Source organism: Polypterus senegalus, chromosome 13 (assembly GCF_016835505.1).
Source record: "Polypterus senegalus isolate Bchr_013 chromosome 13, ASM1683550v1, whole genome shotgun sequence".
NCBI lineage: Eukaryota > Metazoa > Chordata > Cladistia > Polypteriformes > Polypteridae > Polypterus > Polypterus senegalus.
This window is the reverse complement of record NC_053166.1, coordinates 151109615-151133209: the sequence shown is the minus strand read 5'-3', so window position 1 is coordinate 151133209 and position 23595 is coordinate 151109615. Positions and strand designations below refer to the sequence as shown.

Below are 23595 nucleotides of genomic sequence, written 5' to 3'. Positions count from 1 at the left end.
ACCCAGACAAGAGACAAGAATCAGTCAAAATTCAGGCAAGAAGTCCAAAACCAGGCAAGACCCAGAAATTAGTCGCAAAGAGAATTACTCAAAGGGTTTTGGAGGATTTATGCGTAGATTGGATAACGCTCAGTGCAACTGCTGACCTTTCATCCCGTTTGCCGATGAACTCGTGGAGACCACGCTCCTAGAAACAAGGGACTCCACCCTAACTTTGGTACACAAAATGGCTTCCACTATAGGAAAAAGCTATAAGACCCCAAAATTCAGCCCTGATCATGACACCCACAAGCAAAAGAACATGACTTTGTAGTGGTGCTAAATAATAATAATTTAAAAATATAGTTTTTTTTCCTAGAAGCAATAAATGGCCAAAAAAACCTAGCTATAAATATTACCTGATATTTAAACCCTTATAGTCTGTGGAAGAATTATCTTTTAAAAAGTTATTAACATTATAATAATCTTGACAAGGAACAGGAACTTACCTGGCTGGGCCTAAGGGGGTAGACCCCCCCTTCTGGTCACAATGCTTTTGTGCTCTGTCCACATATTTGTGCTTAATTAACAATCCTGGCATCCTCCGTGTTATATACAGTATAGCGTGTGACTCTCCGTTGTCCCAACACTTAGTCCAGCAGAAGGTGACAGGTGGCCAATAAAAGCCCATGTTTGACCCCAAACACATTTCAAACTTTGGGAACTCGTATGTCTCTCGCCATCTGACAGTCTGTTTCACTCACCAGGCTTTTGCCGTTGGCGACGTGCACATTGGTGGTCACTGGCACGAGTGATGAAGCAGACGTTAAGTGTAACAGTTAAATGAAGCAGGATATCAACTCAAGAATCACACTACAGTGCCAGAAATATATCTTGTCTATTTAATAAAACGCTAATGTGTGTGTGCATGTGTGCCCGGTCCCTCCAAGCAATCTCATTGGTCAGTTTGGCTTTAGTCTGATTGGTTACTTTCAATGTGGTTGTTCAGTCCAATGTGATTGAGGCAGGAAGTACCAGGGAAGGTCTTCAAACATGAGAAGTATTCACAAGAGTAAGAATGATGTTAGTCAACAAACGAACAGGAGGCAAGCAAGATGTCTCAATGATAGAGTCAGAGCAGCAGGCTTTATGGGAATTCGATCAAGAGAGGAAGCGCCAGCCAAAACAGGTTGAGATGCTTGAGGGTAGTCATCAATAAATGGAGATGAAAGCTAATTTATTGGATGTACGAAATCCACCCAATGTGGAAACTTCATGTTTCAGAATTAACTGCTGACACTTACAGGTCCTAATCCACTCACTTCACACTTTGATTTTTTCTCTCCGGCAGATAGAAAGAGTCAGTCTTGATCCAGCAAAGGGTCGCATCAAGAGCTTTACATCCTCAGTGATACCCACTCAAGAGACCAGAAGCTCTCATCCTGAGACAAGAAGCCACTTGATGAAGATGGAGCCTGCAGAGGACAAGGAAAGAGAGGTGAGGGTCACTGCAGCTCTAGATTGTCTCATTTGCTGCTAACCCCAAACCCATCGGATCAAAGAAGCTCAGATTGACCTTTTTTGTCTTCCAGAAGATCTCAAGTGGCCGCTCCTCATCCAGCAGCTCCTTGACAAGCCCCACGACCCCATCCAGCCTGGTGCAGTCAGCTTCAACCACCAGTGGACTGTCTAGTGGATTTGTTACAAGCCCCAGCCAGCGCTCATTTCAGAGCATCTTGGGTAAGCAAACTGGGGTGAGGATCTTTTGGACATTTCCACTGTAGCCTGATTGGAACCTATGTGGTCCATAATGGGGGATCCAATTCTTTGTATCCTTAACATGAGGTAACTAGAGCTCTTTGCGGGGTCTTCTTGAATCTATAGAGAAGCTTGTAAGGAGTGACATGATGTGTCCTCATTACACCATAGAGGTGTCAGATGCAAGGTCATGGGGTGAGAGAGGAGGTCTTAGAATGGTGTGTGATGAAGGGTGATGTGGTCCAGAGGAGGGGAATGATGCTGGTAAGGAGACGGTATTAAAGCAGCTAACGGTATGAGATGAAGTAAGGTGACAGCACTTATTGTCACTTTTACTTTGCTCTCTCCTTTTTCTCCAAGTTCTTCTTTGCACCTTTACCAAGTGTGTGTCTCGTTCCTGTTCTGTCACTTACCGTTTTGTCATTTTGTTTTGTACTCATGCCAGTCCTGTCCTTCTCATTAATATATATATTTTTTTTACTATTGTAGGTTCGGCAGGTAGGTTCTGTTGTAGATCTAATAGGAACTATTGTAGGTTCAGGCAGAGTGGTGACTCTGAGGCTAGGGATCTGTGCCAGCAATCAGAAAGTTGCCAACTGGAATCCCATAAACGGCAGAAGTGACTCTACTCTGTTGAGCCCTTCAGTAAGACCCTTAACCTTGCAATTGCTCCGTTCTGGGTATGACGTTAATCTGCATCCAGCCCTGCAAGTGGTCCTCCAATTTACAGGGAAAACTTGGGGGTCGGTGGCAGGATTGGCATTCCAGCCACCATTAAAAACCTCACAATGTGGATCTCAGTCCGGGTGGTTTGCCGGGTTGAAGGGTGCGGCAACAACACGCTGTAATCAGCTGTAATCTCTCTCTCTCTCATCGTAGGTTCAAGCTCCAAATTCCGTCACAACCAGGGCCTTGTTCTTCATCGTGACTCCCATATTACAAACCTGAAGGGACTGAATCTTACCACGCCTGGGGAGTGTGATGGACTGTGTGTCAACCGGGAGCGGGTTGCAGTGCCCCTGGCCGGTTCAGGCGGCCAGATTGCCATTCTTGAGGTACTGTATGTGAATAACACTGGAGATCGAAATGTTGTAAAGGATAACGTTCCCAAGCTCCATGGGAATACTGAAGTCACACACTCCGAGCTCACCTTACTGCTCCACATCTGTTCTCACTCACTTTTGAAACAGAAACAAATGTTAATGAGACAGGAGCAGGAGACAAACGTAGTCAAAAGTCAAGTTGATTTCATTAACCAAAATGTCAGGAAAATAATAATAATAATATTAATAATAATGCATTTTATTTAATAGGTGCCTTTCTTAACACTCAAAGTCACCTTACAATGAAATTAAACAACATTAATAAAATATAAAAACAAAGTGGACGATAAAATCAAATAGAAATAAGCTACAGAGGTAGTAACAAACATCAAAGATAACTGATTGTAACAGTGGTAAACTCATAATTGGTATGCCAGTTTGAAAAGATAAGTTTTGAGGGCAGTTTTAAAATGTGTTATTGAGTCTAGCTGACGGATATGAGAGGGAAGTTGAGGGGCACAATGACAGAATGCTCGAGCTCCCATAGAACAGAGTTTGATGTGTGGTACAGAAAGTAAAGCCTCAGATGAAGATCTGAGGGAGTGAGAGGGAGTGTAGGTCTGTAGGAGATCAGTGAGGTAGAGAGGAGCGAGAGTGTGGAGAGCTTTAAATGTTAAGAGCGCTATTTTGTATTGTATTCGGTCGTAAACAGGGAGCCGGTGAAGTTGGAGAGGATAGGTGTAATATGTTCAGTGGATTTAGAACAGGTAAATGTCCTAGCAGCAGAATTTTGTATAAGTTGTTAGCGATGGATACATTTTTATGGGATGCCAGATAGAATAGCATTACAGGTATACACTTCATCAACTACAAAACACTCACCAAAAGTCACAGTCGTTAATCCAGAAACATTTTCCGTTGTACCAAAAGAGAGTAAATTCAAAAGAACGTTGAGCTTTGTTGATGTGATGGAGCAGAGATCATTCTGTCTCGCATTTCTCGCAAATTTTTTGCATCTTATTTAGTGCAATAAATTCAGAATATGCAAAAATCATGGACCCGAAAACGTATCGACGGGTTTTAGTTTTAGGTGGGTGTCCTGCACTCCCTAACCTTCACAAATCACATCGGATCACTGTAATTGTGAGTGAATGGAGTGCCATCTGTGTTTCTTAGTAATTTATGGATTCATGTTTGTTTTTCCTTTTGGTCCTTTTGCAATATGGAGAAGTCATATTTAAAGGAATACTCCATACTTTTTATGGTACTTGCTGAATGTTTTGCTGTGATGACCAAGGCAAATGTTTAATTTTATGGGTTTTTTTGGGGAATGGAGATGTAGTATAAACCAATGACCAATGCTGTTCAGTGGCAAACACAATGAAAAACAAAAAATCTCACGTTACTTGTGCCACATAACCCACATGTCCATTATCCAGTCGTTTGTTCCACAACTTGTAAAACGTCTGCACTTCTGGCTAAACTACTGTATTGTTAAATAGATACTCGGTGAGGGAAATAGGCGAGCATTATGAACAGGAAATGCAATTTACGTTAGAGTTGGGTTATGAATTGAAGACTGGACTCTTGACCAATGAATAAGAGGCAGAGGCAGGTCCTCAAGTAACACCTAAAATGAGTTGATAGTAGCAGTTCCATTTTACACTTTCAACTTGTTGTGCTTGACCGTCGCAGGTATTTTTGCTGTCATGTGAGTCCATAAGAGCGATTAATGCTACGGATTGAGGTGCGAGTTCACCTTTAATGGTTGTCTTTACTCTTCTCAGCTTTCTAAGCCTGGACGACTTCCAGACACCGCGATTCCCACAATCCAGAACGGGGTAGCAGTGGCCGATTTCTCCTGGGACCCTTTCAATGCTCATCGCCTGGCTGTAGGTGAGTGAGCAACACAGAAACTCCACGTTCGGGTTTTGCAGTAGGACTACAGAAAAAGGGCTCTTGTGAAACTCACACCGTGTTGGGATGTTGTGGGCAGATTTCTTTCACTTGATCACATTTTAGATATTTTAAGAACTGTTTTGTATAATTTTGCATATCATGTACGCGGTAGGTAGTCGTGCTCGCTCATCATGGAGCCGGAGAGTGGCGATGTGTTGCACGTTGATTAGCACATGCAAATAAGAACTTTGCATTAGGAGCCAACCCTGGACGAGCTTCCAGGCCCACTCACTCACACTGGACTAATTGTGGTTGCCATTCAGCCTAATAAATACATTTCTGGGGTATGGTTGGAACTTAGAAGAAAAACTGCACACATGAAGGCCAAGTGGAGAGTCAAGCCCAGCACAGCATCGAGCACTGTGCCACCTTACCACCCTGATGTGACTCAATAGCTGCACGTATTTCTACTCTTCATCCTTATATTATTTTGCTCGTGTCCATTCGTGCTCGATATAAACAACGTTTGCCACAACTGCTATACCCATCCAGAGCAATAGCAAGGAATCTGTGTTCCTGGCAGAGTTTTGGTGTTGGGCTTATCTTCGAGTCTTCAGTTCTTCAATGTGACCAATTATCGACTGTGGTATTTGACTATTTATTCAGTACATACTTTGTTACTGACCGAAACTGCATTATGACTCTACCATTTTACACCTCCTCTTACCTTCACTTCAACGTAAGCCTTCCCTTAAAATGACATACATACAGCCTAGCTGTAGTGGTCTCGCCGGCCTCCATACTCAGACCAACACATAGAAGCAGAAACATCGACGTCACATCAGACCACCCAACACAGGCAAGATGCCTTAGAACAACAAAGACAACGTATGACAAACCACAGAGCGACATTATCTGAAGATCAGAGGCAGCGCCTAGACAGCGAACGAAAAATGATATTACACAGCCTTTCTGAACAGTAGCGGCAAACTGCTAGACACAAAAAAACATTATGGCGGAAAAACTACAGGGATTCCATAACACTGATAACTCAAAACAAGATATTCCCTTTATATTACGGCGTATGCAATTCCCGGTTCGTTAAACATATCGTATGACTATCACCAAGTCACAATGACAAACGTTTAATAACGTCAGAGTTTATTTGCCAGGCCCTGTTTTTACCCATGGCCAGTTATAAACTCACGTTAAACGCACAGGTACTTGCGGGTCACACACAGGGAAATATTTTCGCTGACAGTAACGTTTATGCGACAAATTGCGTTTTCCGACAATTATTATAGACGTCAGTATAGTACATTACCTGGCGGCCACACTTCACACATACTGACTTGCATGTGTCCTGCATTTTCCTTCTCATCTAATATGTTCTCTTAACCTGTTTATGTTACACGTTGTATTGTAAATATTCATGCTGTTGTAAATAACTAGAATAACATCCTATACTGATCATGTGACTATTCTAATATTGCGTCCCCTCCCAAGTCACTATTTGTTAAAGTAATCTCCTTTCTTACTGTAACGTTTGATGTTCTTCTCTTCCTCATCATCATTTCATCAACACTTTTTTTCGCCAGCATGATTTGCTAATATCTTGTTATGCTTAACGGTTGCGTATTTCAGAACGTCAATGCCAGTCAAATGTGTGCTTTTGTCCAGACTGCCAGTCAATGAAGTAATAACACTCACCCACTTGGATGTTTTCTGCTGACCAGTAGATCCTGAAGTTCACGACCCCTCACATTACCTGCAAGTCGATGTAGCCTCCTGTGTAGAGTCTCCCATCATCTGCTCCAGACATTGTAGGCACTGACAAACTGGTGGAGGGAGCCTTGGAGTTGATACGCATTTGTGTGTACCCGACTACTTCTGTCCGCTCTCCCATTTTGGCATGTGGGGCATCAACAAAGGCTTAAACACAGCTGTCTCTCTTGGGCCAGATTCTCCATGGTGCCTCAACTGTATTCACGGCTTTTAGCTTGGCCTCCATAGTACTGCACTTTGCTATGTATTGCTGGGTCGTCTTCTTGAGTCCAATACAAGGTAGTGTTGAAGATGAAGCCACCTTCACTTCTGATGATGCAGCCAATCCATCTCCATCACCTCTTCATCAGGATGGTGGCCATATTTTCTTGAGAGCATTGAGCGTGCAGTTCTATTCTTGAGATGATTGTTGGCCAGAAAACATGTTGGATTCTTCGCAGGCTTTTTGTGTTGAATGTGGCCCACTTGGTCATATCACCCTCAGACACTCAGATCCATGTAGGAGTGTTGATAAGACACAGCTGTGGTGCAGCCTTAGTGTAATGCAGAAATCATACTACCTTGCTGAGGACCCAGAAGGCATCCCTTGCTTTGCACAGTCTGCTCTGGATGTTGTTGCCTGCTCCTCCATCATATCTTACTATGCTGCCCAGATAAGTGAACATGTCAGCCATAGGTAGATTTTCTCCATCAACCTTAACTACATTAAGTGTCTTGGTCCACCCGGTCAGCAATCTCACCTTCTGTGCAAATGTGTAGGGACGATTCGTTTTTTCTTGCATACGATAGAGCATATCCCACAGCAAGGCGAGGTCATGAGCAAAATCGAGGTCTTCAAAGGGTGCAAAATGGCGCCCACCTGATGCGTCTTTGTCCATCCTCAACCCGGTCAATCACTAGGGTGAAGAGCAAAGTAGAAATTGCACCGCAATGCCTAGGCCCAGTCTTCATCTTGAAGCAACTGTCACTGAACCCCACACTGCAGGTGGAGTTGACCTCTTGTGGCCTGCCACGTGCCCTCCAAATGCTCCATGGGCCTTTCTAAAGCCAACAGAGTTTATGAGCAACTGTCCCTACGTTGTGTGTATGCTGCTTATTTAAAAAATCTGCAAGCTGGTGATACCCCTAGGTAGTGGAAAACTGACTGTTTGACCGCACTACTGTTGTTCATCATGTGGGGTCGTCCATCAAGGACTCTCCTTCTTAATAGAGATTTTGTTGATAATAGAGAGTTTGTTGCTTGAGACTCGCTGTTCCGCCATTTCTTGGTTTGATCTTAGAACTCATGCTCAGTGTAATCAGTCAATGATGACCTCCTGCTTTCTCTGTCTGAACGTTGAATCTGTCTTCTACTCAGTGAACGTCCAAAGCCTGGCTTCACTCAAAAAAGTTTCCATAAAGATATTAATGGTCATAACAGGAAATAACTGGAATATCAAGACCTTCAGTCATAGTGAGGCTGTTGGCACAAATCAAATAGAAATCCACTTGGAATTCCTGGAAATAACCTTACTTCATTTGTCCTTGTTTCAGCTGGGGAAGACGCCAAAATCCGAGTGTGGATCGTTCCAAAAGGAGGCCTGACGGAAACCATCTCTGAGGCATCGTGTGTCCTTCAAGGTACGAACCGACTTTACATTACGTCGATATGGCAGAGAAACACTCCGAGGGTTGAGGTTGTGACTGTCCGGGCTGTATGTTTTCACTCCTCGATAACAATTAGACTTTACATCGTTAGCTGATTGCTTTTTAATGGTAATCTCCACATTGGGAAGCAAAGAAAAATCTAATTCTAAACGCTGAAATATCACAACAACACACTAAAAAATGGGACTCCCTAATAAATACAGGAATCCAAACCCTTATCAAAAATTTAAAAAAAATCTGAATTAGCGAAAGCCCACCTAATTCGAGGAGGTCCTAAGAACTATAATGATTTACTTCATGAGGTAGAGGCAAGAATAGTTGCATCAGATATGTGAAATATTAAAATGTGGGCTTCAATTTACCGTATATACTCGTGTTTTAAATTCTCCCGCGGATAAGTCGGGGCTTGATTTTAACGTATAATTTCCTGTATTTTATAATGTCGTTCGTATAAGTCGAATGTGGAAAACTCACGCTGTTGGTCTAAGAGATTCTGATCTGCTAATGCCCACCTGAGAGAGTAACCACAGAGCACACGGCCTTTTTCTTCTATGTGGGTGCGGCAATGCGCTGTATCAGCGTGTGCTCCTAACCTCTCACTCTCTTTATTGTGCCTACGTGACCACACGGTAATTCCCGCACAATTCCAAAGCGACGTTTGCACTGATTTGTGTTTTTTGTATCTCACACCCTCATACACCTTTATCATGAGAGCATCCCTTATCTACGATGGAGCGTTCGATCAGAAGAAAATATGAAGCTGGTTTTAAATTAAAAGTCATTGAAGTAGCTAAAGAAATTGGTAACTGCGCTGCTGCAGAGAAACTGATGTGAGATTGGAGAAGGCAAGAAGATAATAAAAAAAAATAATAATTTAAGCGTCACATTTTTCAACGGGTGTATAAGTCGGGGTCTGATTTTATGATCAATTTTTTGGGTTTCAAGACGCGACTTATACGCGAGTATATATGGTAATGCAATTAAAAGGGTGCCCAAACTTTTGCACATCCCATTTTTTTTACATTTTATTTCATACAATTCAATAATGCAACACTGAGAATTTGGGTCTGATAAACATCGGTAAATGTTTACAGTGTAAATATTCTCGACTGCAATAGAAATGTGCCCATTTTCAGACACTGACAGAGGTTGAGACCCCTAGTAAAGGATCACAAATAACGTCATCCATCTACTATATATAATACAAAACAGTAAAGCCTGCGTGTCCAGTCTCTCTGGGCAATCTGATTGGTCAGCTTAGCTTTGGTGTGATTGGTCAGTTTGGCTTTGGGTGACCCGGTGAAAGAGGAAGCGCGAGTGTGAGACACACGAGGAGGAGTAAAGGCGTATGAGGCACGCTGAGAGCATCACCTTCAAAGACATCAAATATAAAACCAGACAGGCTGGTGTGAGAAAGGCGTCCACAAGATAAGGACAGCAGGCTTTACAGGAATGCACTTGAGAGGTGGCGCACCGGGTAAGAGATGTTCAACACGTGAATAACTGAGGAAAGACGCACGTAGGACAAGAGATTGCAAATATTTTTGAATTATTCTATTGGCTGTCTTCAACAAGTACCGTGGCTAGTATTTACTGTATATAATCACTGACCTTGAAATGATCTAAAACAATACCCACATGCTTACGTTCAAGATTGGTCATTTTTAACCTTCTTGGTAAAGAATCAAGTATCAAAAATCTTATCTTACCAGTAACGGTGCACTGCACAATAACGTGCCGTGAATCGACTTGACTTGAGCATTCCTAGTGTTCATCCTCTTCCTCTGTACGTTTAGCATTCGTTTGCTCAGAAGTTGATGCGCTTGATGCTTCCTGAGCAGCTCTTTTTTTCTCCACCCTAGCGGCCCGCTTCTTCTCTTCTTCTTACGTCAGCATCTTTTCACGTTAAAACTGATGAAGTCAGTGTTTGTGTTGCAGTTACTTAGTATGTTTTTCGTAATTTTTCACTTAAGCTGGCACTTCAGTCTGCCTCAAGAATGATTTAAGATACAAAGAGGTAGAGGAAGTGATGGCAAAGGTGGTAGGGGTAAGAACGGCGCTCATACGCATGCTCTGCCTGGCCGCCCTGCTGCGCGCTGCAGAGAGTTGATTCTATCCATCCATCCATCCATTTTCTAACCCACTGAATCCGAATACAGGGTCACGGGGGTCTGCTGGAGCCAATCCCAGCCAACAAGGCAGGAACCAATCCTGGGCAGGGTGCCAACCCACCGCAGGACACACACAAACACACCAAGCACACACCAAGGCCAATTTAGAATCGCCAATCCACCTAACCTGCATGTTTTTGGATTGTGGGCGGAGGAAACCCACGCAGACACGGGGAGAACATGCAACCTCCACGCAGGGAGGACCCGGGAAGCGAACCCAGGTCTCCTAACTGCGAGCAACAGCGCTACCCCTGCGCCACCGTGCCACCCTGAGTTGATTCTATATTAAAATAAAATAAAAATAAAAAGAGTAATACAAATCATCACCCTGAAAGCGGACAGTAGACGTCACGTAGCATATGGGTACCAAATTTCAGGTCAGTAGTTCAAACGGTTTGTGAGCTACAGGTGAGTTAAAATCACGTACGACAACAACATCATTTATTTCTAGAGCACATTTTCATACAAACAATGTCGCTCAAAGTGCTTTACATGATTAAGAAAGAGAAAAAAGACAAAATAAATAAGAATTCAATTAAGGGAACACTAATTAATATAGAATAAAAGTAAGGTCTGATGGCCAGCGAAGACTGAAAAAACAAAAAAAACTCCAGATGGCTGGAGAAAAAAATAAAATCTGCATGGGTTCCAAGGCCATGAGACCCCCATTCTACCTAACATCATTGATCTCAATCAGTCCTCATGGTATTCAGGGTTCTTGTGGAGGAACTTGGACAGACAAACGGACAGCCACGATAGCGATTTGTGATCAGCAACCTTGAAATAGCATAAAACAACACTAGATTACTGATCCCCAGTGTTGTGAAAAGGAGTAACTTTGACCCCTTGAATCCAATTAGGGGGGTCAGTTGATGTGGCCTGCACAACCTCAAGTCCTTCTCATTGGTTTTGGCTGAAGACCCCTGTTGGTTTGCTCTTTATCATAAGGGTGTAATGTCTTTCAGCAAATATTGTACTAAATGGCCTACATGATAGGGCCAAAAATAGGGGGGAAACCCCAAAAAACATTGACGTCTTGCATAACGAGACATCAAGACAAGTCTAATGGTGTGTCATACATGGGGGTTGTTGTCGTACCGGTGTGTCAGGAGGTGCCAGACAAAGAAAAAAAAATAACTGAAATGATTTCAAAGCGTTCAGAAGTAATTCTTATGCACCCAATACAAAGATACTCAAGGTAGGGATGATCGAAGGGAGAAGACAATCCATCCCATCCATTATCCAACCCGCTATATCCTAACTACAGGGTCACGGGGATTTGCTGGAGCCAATCCCAGCCAATACAGGGCGCAATGCAGGAAACACACTGACAGGGCAGGGCGCCAGCCCACCGCAGGACACACACACACACCAAGCACACACTAGGGACAATTTAGGACCACCAATGCACCTAACCTGCATGTCTTTGGACTGTGGGAGGAAACCCACGCAGAGACGGGGAGAACATCCACGCAGGGAGGACCCAGGAAGCGAACCCGGGTCTCCTAACTGCGAGTTAGCGGCTCTACCGACTGTGCCACTGTGCCGCCCTGGAGAAAACAATGTAACAGCAAAATAAACAGAAACAGAAGTCCTGCTCACCCCACCGGGATTAAATATACAGGACCGTCCAAAACATACTAGAGTGGTCTCTTCCACTCACCTCTCTGTCCAACTCTCGCACCACACTAAGCCCCCATAAATCTTTCCTTTGGCCTGCTCGTCAAACTCAATGAGTCACTGACTGGGAGTAGCCCATTTAGCAAAGCCCCCAACACAGAGTTCTCTCTGGTGGCTCAGGATATCCCTGTATTTGTGAGCCCCGATATACAGACAAATGGCTGGACAGCTCTGGTGGCTTTAGTAGTGCCCACCATCCACAACGTGCAGGCCGGCTCACCAGTTACATTTACATTTATTTGCTTAGCAGATGCTTTTATCCCACGTGACTTACAAAAGATGTCAACATAACCAAGTAAACATCAATCTGTTCAGAAAGAAGGGATGTAGGACAAGCTTACAAAATGAATCATCACGAGTGAAGAACGTAAAAGCAAACAAAAGAACGGCAGACCAGCTCATCTTTGCTTAGGGTCTTGTAACTATCAAAGTCATGACCAGTTAGACAGACGTTCACAAAATAAGAGGGGCAACGTGGCTCCTAACAGGAGACCTCTGCTGCCACCTAATGGCGTGAGGGCACGCTGCTGACCTGCTCACCTTCCTCTTAGGAAAAAAATCAGTTACTTCCAGGGCACTCTGTAAGAATGTTGCTTCCCAACCACCAGGTATTTGCAGGGGTTCTTCAGTGACCCCCCTTTTAAAGTATAGGCTCTTCCATGCCTGTCCCCTGTCGTGTGCCAGCAAACTCAAGGGTAACCTGTCACAATAAATTATGTGGACCACACCTTGTCTGCTTTCCTCTACACCAGGTGCTGGAGGGCCGTAGTGCCAACCCATTAACTAAATTAGAAATCAATCCTTGCCGATAACAGATCTTATTTCATTTTATGGCTTGTTTGTGTTTTCACTCTCCCATGTCAGGTCACTTTATATCGTAGATTAGGGGTCTCCAGCTCTGGCCCTGGACAGTGCTACAGTGGCTGCAGGTTTTCATCCTAACCATTTTCTTATTGAGTGACCCATTTTGACAGCTAATTAAATGTTTTCCCTTCATTTCAACTGACTTGCTATTTAAGACTTGGACCCCTTAATTATTCCTTGTTTCTTTAATTAGCAGCCAAACAAAAATCCATTCATTATCCAACCCGCTATATCCTAACTACAGGGTCATAGGGGTCTGCTGGAGCCAGTCCCAGCCAACACAGGGTGCAAGACATGAAACAAACCCCGGGCAGGGCGCCAGCCCACCGCAGGGCACACACACACACCAAGCACACACTAGGGACAATTTAGGATCGCCAATGCACCTAACCTGCATGTCTTTGGACTGTGGGAGGAAACCCATACAGACATGGGGAGAACATGCAAACTTCCAAACTGGGATGCGAACCCAGGTCTCCTAACTGTGAGGCAGCAGTGCTACCCACTGCACCACCGTGACACCCGCCAAACAAAAATGAATTACAAAAAGAACCAACAGATGACCAGCAACCTGTGTCCATCATACAATATCTGAAAATAAAGAAAGGTGAAGGTCTTGGGAATGTGGATCTGCTCAGGCCCACAACACATTTTGATGGTGGTCTTAGAAAAAAGAAAATCAACAGTTTTAGAAATGTCTGTGATGGGCAAAATAAGAGTAGCAACAGGCCATGGAATTAAAAAAAACGGGTTTAATCAACAACAAGAATCGGCTTCTGATTAAGGATCTGGTTGGAGTCTGAGGCCCTGACATAGCTGGTCATCTGTTGGCTCGCTTCACATCTCGTTTCTGTTTCGGGTGCCGTTTAATTAAAATAGAAGCCATCCAGAAGGCTGAGGCAATTCAAATCAACGGAAAAGAAGTGAATTAGCAGCAAAAAAAATGGCCACTAATGAAGAACAGGGTTAGAAGGAAAACCTGCAGCCACCATAGAGGAGTTGGAGACCCTCGTCTTAGATTTGTTTCCTTACACAGGATGTCATCCAAATGATTTACAGCTGGCAGCGGATGAGTAGTTCTCAGCCCATTACTCTGTTCTCATCAGTTTCCTCCCAGATTTTTTTGTCAAACCAGATTGTCCATGATGGACACACACAGGTGTAAAAGGAAACAAGCGAGATGGAGAACTGCTGGTTTGTTCGTTCGCCATTTGCACCTTATTGCTAAGGAGGAGCCATTAGAAACACAGAATGCGGCTGTTTAACACTAGAATTCCTGAGGACGACAAAAAAACTCGTAATCCCGGCCCACCTTCAACTCCTTCACACCTCTCCTCATCAGCGTCTTTTGTGTTGTAAATATGTCGATCAGCACAAGCAGCAAGCAGCCTGCTATCCCAACCCATCGGAGCTCAACTCGGGCAAAAAGTTCTCCCAGCTCAAGGCTCCTTATCTGCGTGTGAGGTGCCTGGAGTTAAACAGGGTAAATAATATATCGTTATTTGGAACACATGCATTTGATGTGTGTTCCGTGATTCTAGTCTTGAGACTGAAATAAGCAGTTAAGGGTGAGGAATCTTAACAAGCAAGACCACTAAAATAAAAAGGTCGCAAAAAGATCTTCATCAGCAATAACTGACTTCTCATTTAGAAATTGGGTTGCAACGAAAACCTTCAGCCACTACGGTCCCTACGGACCACCCTGGCAGACCCTGACCTACACATGCCCTTCTCGCTTGAGCGTACTCTTCCTCCTGGTCCTAATTCTAGTCTACTTTTACTTCTTACAAGTCTAGTTGTTGCTCAGCACAATGCCTGCACTGCGAAAACTGAAATCTAAGCAAGTGAAAAGTATTTATATCATGTCATTAAATCGTGTTCTCCTTATTGTAAGAATTATTGACTAATTAAAACTTTTGTGTCTATGATTTTTTAGCTTACTTTAAGAAATTTTGTTAAGTAAATTTTGCTTATCCCATTGGCAGATATTTTGGCTAAATGAAAGCAAAACAACTCCCATTTAAAGTTTTTTTATGTCTAATAAATTGTATATGCACATTTTGCAGTGTGATATGTCCTAAAAGTGTCACCTCCTTCTGGCATGGGCCTCCCTGAGCCCCCTCTCTGATTTAAAGGTTCAGGGCTGTAGAGAGAGATCTGGAGCAGACCCTAGGAAGGATGCAGTGACCCTCTAACCTCCAGATCCAGCAGATCAGCAGTACTTGAGGCCTACCTTCAATCCGGCACCACAGTCTCCTTATACATCTTGTAGCGAAGCAGGCCTGGCACTCCTCATACCGAGGGCCGACCCAAGGTCTCCATATCTACAGAACTGTCTGTGTTATAAGTTGGCCCTGCAGTGTTCCACCAGGATGCCTGCAGAGTGTTAGTCAGTTCACGTCACCTTTCCTCTTTCTTAAATGACTGTGTTCCAGGACACACTGAGAAGATTTACTCCATCAAATTTCATCCGCTTGCTGATGGTATTCTGGCGTCCTCTTCATATGACCTGACGGTGCGCATCTGGGACATTGGAACTGGCAGAGAGGTTAAACTTCTTCGAGGGCACAAGGAGCAGGTATGGATTTTGATTCCAATACTGTGGGTATACATCATGGCACAGTGATGGAGGACTGGACTTCACAGGTGGCACACCTTCTCATCTGTCTGTTGGTCGCCCAGAAACACCCACATCTTAGAATGGAAGCACTTAACTTTTTGAGAGATGAATATTTTTTTCCAAAAAACTCAGTTTTCTTAAAAGCACAGAAAGCAAATGGTGTCACCCATAAATCAACATAAAACATCTGCTACTGTGTGCTGTGGCTGGCGTTGACACCTGTTCGGCATCCCTGACAGCAGTGAGAAGGGTGGTGGGCAGCTCGATGGCCAGCAGGAAAGTGCGGCGGGCCGACTGCCTGGCTGTCTTTGCATGGCAGGTGGGCAGCGGTGGCAGTCGCAGTGTGACGCAATCTGACTTGTACCTCTTGTCAATTTAAGTGGAGGCCCACCCAGGCAAACGTTGCTGTGGGTCATCAGCTACACAAATGTGTTCAGCACCACGTACCTCACTTTCATTCTCGATTTCCATCTCCAGATCACTTGCATCAAAATCTGAGTCCAGCAAGTCACAATCCGATTCAGCGATACCATTTTGCTTTGCACGTTCACTTTGGTCGCTCGTCAGAGGTCGACGCCATTTTAGAGGTTGTTTGCTCCTCACTATTCAGGCACATGCAGGGTACAGAGGTCAAACTAACGAAGCTAACTTTCCTTCTAGGAAAGAGAGTCCAACTCAAGTGAAATGGCGAGAATTGTCACCGATTACAGCTGATTACAGTCCTCTACCCCTGAATTTCGACAAAAGTCGACATCCGCCCTGAAAGAGTTCAACATTAGCGAGAAACAGCACTTAGGCTGACTTTTAAAGCACATCATCAGAACAAGAGGCTCCGGTTCACCAGCTCATAGACAAGTTTCATGCTTGTGGCTGAGGTCTGTGATGTCCAAGTGGATTGGGTTGGCGAGAAGTTCCAAAGGCGGGATGGCTCGATGAATTCTACAAGGAGAGCACTCCGATATTAATGCACTTCGACATTTCAAATCTTTTTCACATACCAGCTGTACTACACGTCTAAGACGGGTTGAAATCTAAGTCATCGACGTAGACCTCAGCGTTAACATTTGCAGTGCAGCTTGTAATAGATGTGTCTCTGTTATATGCCATTTAGTATGGGATTTCGTAAATAGCAGTCTTAACGTTTGTGATGCGCCATCTGCTGGAAGGGCAAACGCAATGCATTTAATTTCTAAAAATGTTTGTGATGCGCCATCTGTTGGAATGAAAGAGACACAGCAACTGGATGTCACACGCAGACAGATACACAGACACTTGGGCTGTGTTCCATTTGAAGAGGGAATTCGGAATTTTCCACTGAAATGCCCCCTAAACCAGATTTCTAACTCAAAAACTCAGAACTGGTCTGTCAAGCCTGAGTTTGTCCGATGTCAGAGCATGACGTCAATCCAAATTGGCAACATACGTACACTGTAACATTTAGTGAAAACTGTAGTATTTGCACTTCTGTCTACGCTACTAGCACTTCTGTCTGCACTGATTGTGTCATTAAATCACAGAACTGACCGACTTCTAACTGTGGACACGTTGCTACGGTGTTAGGATACAAATGGCGGATAATATGTTGTTATCAACTGGTATTTATTTCAAAGGAGCAAGCACACCGAATGTTTTCCTAGAGGCATCCATACTGGTTTTCTGCAGGGCCGTCTTAACAGCCCCATAGGCCCCCGGGCAAAGTGGACCCTGTTTTGATAGTAAAACAGAAACATACATAGGCATCAGAAACATCATGGGGCCCCCGGGCAACTGCCCAGCGTGCCCATGCATTAAGATGGCCCTGGTTTTCTGTTAACTGGGACGCGGTCAACTCGGGTGTGACGTCATTCCCAACTCCAAAATCCAAGATAAACAGAACACGGCTCGCCAGAATGTGTAGTGGTCTGGTGCCACTCAGATTCACACCGTCCGTCAAAGGGTCCGTGATTTGTGTTATTTTATTTTGGAGGGGATCCCAGGAACGCACCCAGCCTTGACCCGACTTGCACGGAGTCACGAAATAACAGTTTCTAAACTAATAAAGCCTAAATAAATAACCAGATAACCCTCCCTACTTCTCTATGGTGATAACACGATAAACATCTAACAGTAAACACTGACAACCAAGTCCATTAACAGTCCAAAGGCAGCAGCTTTCTGTAAGTCATGTATGAGACAGATCCTACGAGGGGTAATGAGATGAGATTTGGGGGGCACTCCCTCCGACGAAGCACAATGACCAATCCAGCACCACTCACACGACAGGCAGGCACAGGACTGTCCATATATCCTTACAAGTTCGTTGATCCAGGATACAAATGATATTCAACGGTGGTACTGCAGACAAACACCAAACAGCGGGACGTCTTTCACGGCTTAGCTGGCACCCTTTTGAAGTTACCGCCACCCTTCTTGTCCCCAGCAGCCCCTGCGCCTGTTGCAGACATCCAATCAGGGTAATACCCACAAGGCAGCTGGGAAATGGAGTCCTTTAATCCATAGCACTGCCACAGTATACATTACTTCTAATGTATATTGTATTGTATTTTATATTGTAATGTATATATGAGGATAGTCCATCCATCCATTTTCCAATCCTGCTTATCCAGAGCAGGGTCTCTACCCCCAGCAGTCATCGGGCACAAGGCAGGAACAATACCTGGACAGGGTGCCAGTCCATCTCAGGGTGAACACACACACACACACAAGAGTCAGTTTAGCATCACCAATCCACCTGACCTGCATGTCTTTGGACTGTCATTAGAAACAGGAGCACCCAATGAAAAGCCACACACACAGGGTGAACATTCAAAATGAAATTGAGGGGCACCCTGGACTTGAACCCCGGTCTCCTTGTTATAAGGCAGCAGTGTGCCACCACGGTGCTGCATTTCTAAACCTGCTTAATCCAGTCACAGATCACACGGGGTTGGGTTGAGGGGTGAAGATTACCCTTAGCAGCCATCGGCATGAAGTGGGAGACAACCCTGGACGAGCGGCAGTCCATTACAGGGCCAATTTGGAATCGCTAGTGAGCAGCACCTGCACGTCTCATGTCATGTAATCTGGTAAATCTTTATAAAGCTTTTTGAATACATGTGGGTTTGTAATGATAGCTTAGACACCCTCACACACACACACACCAATCCACCTAACCTGCAAGTACTTGAGGAGCAACCAGAGGAAACCCACACAGGAGAACATGCAAACTCCACACAGGGAGCTTCAGCGACTTGAACCCCAGTCTCCTTGACGTGACGCAGCTGTGCTTACCACCGTACCACCATGCGGCCCTGTGCGAGGATTATTGGAACCTAAATCTGCGTAAGTGGCAGGCAGTGTGGTGAAGTGGACTACAGACCCTGAGGCTGTGGGTTCACATCCCACTACTGACACCTGTGTGACCCTGAGCGAGTCACGTGACCTGCCTGTGCTCCGATTGGAAAACCAAACGAACGGTAACCAATTGTAACATAAATGGACAAAGGTGGATAAAAGGTGTCAGACAAGAACATGGAAATGGAGAAACAAACCACAAGTAGGTCTGCACATCCATTAAAGGTGTGAGTCAAATCGATGTCCTGGTCATTGGTGACATTTGACGCACACTACGTTGGCTTTTCTGTCTTTTTTCCTAATCCTGCACTTGTGTATTTTCCTGTGTCGGGAGACATGCTCACTTGTTGTCCTATGCAGCTGAAATTTTACTAAAAATTTTTTTAGACGTGATAGGTTTATTTCTAAAAAATCCTTTCTTTGGTTTTTTCCTGTCTCTGCTCCGATGACAGATCTTCAGCCTGGCTTGGAGTCCTGATGGTCAACACCTCGCCACAGTCAGCAAGGATGGCAAAGTGAGGATATTCGACCCGCGCAAGTCAGTGGAGGCCATTGAGGTAAGAGGAGTGAGTGGCCTACGAGCTGAGGACCAATCACGGGGACACTGCACAGGGTGTCATTTTTGTAGTCTCCGTAGCGTTATGATTACCCTTAAGAAAATGAGCCAAAAACATTCAATTGTTTTATCATCAAAAAAAAAAATATTGATATGTGTTAACAATAAACATGTAAATCCCAAAACATCAATATAAATAAAGTAGGAAAGGCACGTCTTATGTCCTCCGCTGCACTGATGCATCGTTTGTGTGACATGCTTTGAAATGGTCACCACCGCACAGCCTGATGTCACAATCGGAACAGTATAACTCTGCTTTTTTGCACACTTTGCTTATATTTGTACTTTGTCGTATATATGACACTGTTAAGTGGATGCAGTGGATTCTCTTGTCAATCATGGAGAATCCACTGCATCCACTGAACAGGATCATCTCCAGACAGAGGAGCAGCTTCAGTGACAGACTGCTGTCACCGTCCTGCTCCACTGACAGACTGAGGAGACCCCACACTATGCGACTCTTCAATTCCACCCGGGGGGGTAAACATTAACATAATACAAAGTTATTGTCTGTTATACCTGCATTGTTATCACTCTTTAATTTAATATTGTTCTTTATCAGTATGCTGCTGCTGGAGTATGTGAATTTCCCCTTGGGATTAATAAAGTATCTATCTATCTATCTATTATATAGTGCCTTTCACTCTATCTATCTATCTATCTATCTATCTATCTATCTATCTATCTATCTATCTATCTATCTAACTATCTATATGAAGTATAGGGAAAGTATTGCAATCATCCAAAACTTCAATATCAAGATTTTGATAAATCTCGATGTTTTAGACCTCCCTGAGTCTGATTTACTTTCTCGCTGGGAAAGTATTGTAATCGTCCAAAAATTAGATTTCAAGATTTTTAATGAATCTCTACGTTTTTGACCTCCCTGAGTCCTAAAATACAATTTTTGGAATTCTGTGTGTGTGTGTGTAAACCCGATTACTTGAGCACGCTTTCACTTTGGTCAACTAAATTTTGCATACAAATATTTGGTACAAAATGTAGATTTCTATCAACTTTTGGGCTATTTCCGCTAACAATACAATACAATACAATACAATACAGTTTATTTTTGTATAGCCCAAAATCACACAGGAAGTGCCGCAATGGGCTTTAACAGGCCCTGCCTTTGACAGCCCCCCCAGCCTTGACTCTCTGAGAAGACAAGGAAAAACTCCCAATAAAAACCTTGTAGGGAAAAATGGAAGAAACCTCGGGAAAGGCAGTTCAAAGAGAGACCCCTTTCCAGGTAGGTTGGGCATGCAGTGGGTGTCAAAAGTACGGGGTCAATACAATACAATATACAGAACAGAACAATTCCTTAAGACAGCATAATAATAAAAATTTTAGAAGTACGGTTTAACAGTAGATGATATGACATAATTAGGTTTGGATATTTTTAGAGTCCTGGAGACCTCATCCATCTAGCTGCCTCCCCATTTGGCCATGCCACGGCTGAAACGTTGCTCTGATGAAAGGACCCCTCTTTCCCATGATTCCAACCTGAAGTGGTACTTTACCTTTTATTCACGCAGCTGCAGAGTCCGATTTACTCAGCTTTAGTTTTATAATAATTGTTCGATATTTTATTAATTGGATTTGATTTGTTGTTGATGGTTCTTTAATGTACGTAATATAAAACTATAATCCTCGTCTTGTGGTAAACTCCTCAGATATCCATCCCCTTATCTGAGTATACGAGAAAGTTGAGGGGAGACCACTCACAATTTGTTTTTCAGGGGCTTGAGCGTGAGAGGATCAAACGTCAGTACCTGATCCACACGATCAACGCGTCCGTTTGAGTTATCGTAGGACACCACAGTACTTAGTGACATTTCGCCGACGTGAACATTGACAGTTGCTGCATTGTGAGCGCAGTGTTTAGGGGCTGACATCTTTCTCATCCTTCTAGTTGATCGCAGTCATTTTACCTTTTTTGCCATGTAGATGGTGCACCCCACTGCAGAATTACACCACTGAAGTCACCTGACATATCCCGGCGGTTTGGTCATTCAGTGCCGTATTCAGTTCAGTTCACTATCCATGTCAACGTCCGATGACCGGCTCTCATTGACATCACTGTCGCTTGATTCAGCTAACACTTCAGTTTCAGTTTGTTCTAAAATTGGCTTTACACGCCATTGTGTGTTTGGGTTGAAGGCTCCGCCCCACTCATAAATATAAACAAGTGGCAGAATGCATAGTAATATTCATGTTTTTGATATTTTTGCAGCATAATGCTATTTTATTCACAAGATGGCAACAGAATATTTTCCCAAGTGTTATCACTTTAGATCGGATCTTAAGCCTTCCTCCCTCTCTCCTCCAACAGGAAGGCCCTGGTCCTGTAGGTCCTCGAGGGGCCCGAGTGGTGTGGGTTTGTGCAGCCAAATATCTACTGGTGTCGGGCTTTGACAGGTAAGTGATTTTTGGCTATCATGACAGTAACGTCTCAATTTAAGTTGTGAGGGATAACCCAGTGGGTACTGAAGCTGCCCTGTCTGACTGTACGCTGGCACTGGTCACTTTTGTAGCCAATACAGTAGAACTGGGCTACCACTGGGAGAAAAATGTAAGTTTTATTTTCTGGAGAAAATAAATTTTGTTATCTCAAAAAAACAAACAAACAAAAAAAATTATTCAGTTATCTGGAGAAAACAATAAAACAAATAATGGTATTGCACGTCCTCACTCTTTTATGACAGATCTACCTGTCAGAGTGTGTCCAGAGTTCCTCAAAGTATTCCTCTAACGATCAGGGGAGGCATCTCACCCCGTGACACACGTGACTCAAAAAGGCCCAGACTGCACTACTGTAGTGCCCATGTGTCCTATTTGATATAAATAACTGGTTTAGAGCACCAAAGGCTACAAAAATCACATTGAAGACCCCCTCATCTGGATTGACTCTGCTCTTTTAAACTCTGAGGCATATTGGAATGGCATTTGAGCAGAACTTACACACCTATGGGGGTCACACTTTGTTGTACCACCTGTGTCTCAGATGAGGTCACCCACCTGAAGCTAAGCACGTGCGAGCCTGGCCAGGACTTAAATGGGAGACTAAGAAAAGCTTGGGTTGCTGCTGGAAGAGGAGTTGGTGAGGCCAGCAGGGGGCACTTACCCGGTGGTCTGCGTGTGGATCCCAATATCCCAGCGCACTGTGCTGTAAAAATGGTGCCATCCTTCGGATGACACGTAAAAACCTGAAGTCATGACTCTCTGTGGTCATAAAAGATCCCTGGGTGTCCTTCATAAAGTGCCGGGTTGTCCCAATGTCCTGGCTAAATTGCCCACCACGGTCTCATCATTCTGGCCCCCTAATCATCCCCTGTCTGTAACTTGCCATAAGTCTCTAACCACTTCACCACCTAACAGCTAAAGCGTGGTGAGCGTACTGGCACAAAAATGGCTGCTGTCGCATCATTCAGGTGGGTACTGCACATTGGTGGTAGTTGAAGTGGCTCCCCACTCTCTAAGTAAGGCGCTTTGAATAGTGAGAAAAGGCACTATATAAATGTAAGGAATTATTATTATTATATTGCTGTATATTAGTATGGCACTATTTTCATAACTAAGTGAGGTCTTAAGAAAATGTACTGCTAGTCAATTGAATTTATTTCTGTCTCCTGTGCTACATTCCAAACTGCAGTAGAGGGTAACTCTTCCTGCCGGTCACTTTATGTGTATTGTGGCCTGGAGGGGGCGTCTCTCCACCCCTATTCCAATCCAGGAGTCCAAATGACAAAACGAAACAAAGGCTTTAGTAGCAAAGTCTCAATAAGTGATACAGGGAACAGTAAAGTACAACAAAAAAAAACAATAAAATAATAAAACCCTCTGCCAATCCAGAGAGTCTAAACAATTGCAACCCCAGGCCACTCTGGTAATATGCTCCTCTACTCGCCTTCCACTACCTGGGTCTCCTTGCTCCTTCTGTCTAGCAGAGTACTGGTCACCAGCTGCCTCCTAAGGGAAGCAAAACCGTTTTATAGTGTGCGCAAGCCACCTCCCGGGTACCCTACTGTAAGCACTTCTAGGGTCCCGGCTGACAACGATCTCTGGTGTCATGTGGGCAGAACTCCCACTAGTGGGACCAGAGATTCCAGAGGTGTACTGGAGGACGGGTAGATTGGTTGTCCTCTCCGGTAGGTCCATGAGGCCATAATACATCACCACCTAGTGTTCTGAGGAACCTCA

At 44.0% G+C, this 23595-nt stretch overlaps 1 protein-coding gene across 1 annotated transcript in view; it reads left to right on the top strand.

Annotated features, from left to right (window-relative positions):
• The window catches only part of coro7 (coronin 7), a 300343-nt gene that overhangs the window by 264194 nt on the left and 12554 nt on the right, over positions 1-23595 (top strand). The window contains exons 14-21 of the mRNA XM_039776385.1: positions 1331-1477; positions 1572-1719; positions 2617-2792; positions 4568-4676; positions 7998-8084; positions 15262-15404; positions 19232-19336; positions 21728-21813. Coding sequence (XP_039632319.1) covers positions 1331-1477; positions 1572-1719; positions 2617-2792; positions 4568-4676; positions 7998-8084; positions 15262-15404; positions 19232-19336; positions 21728-21813 — 1001 coding nt within the window. The remainder of the gene's footprint in view (positions 1-1330; positions 1478-1571; positions 1720-2616; positions 2793-4567; positions 4677-7997; positions 8085-15261; positions 15405-19231; positions 19337-21727; positions 21814-23595) is intronic.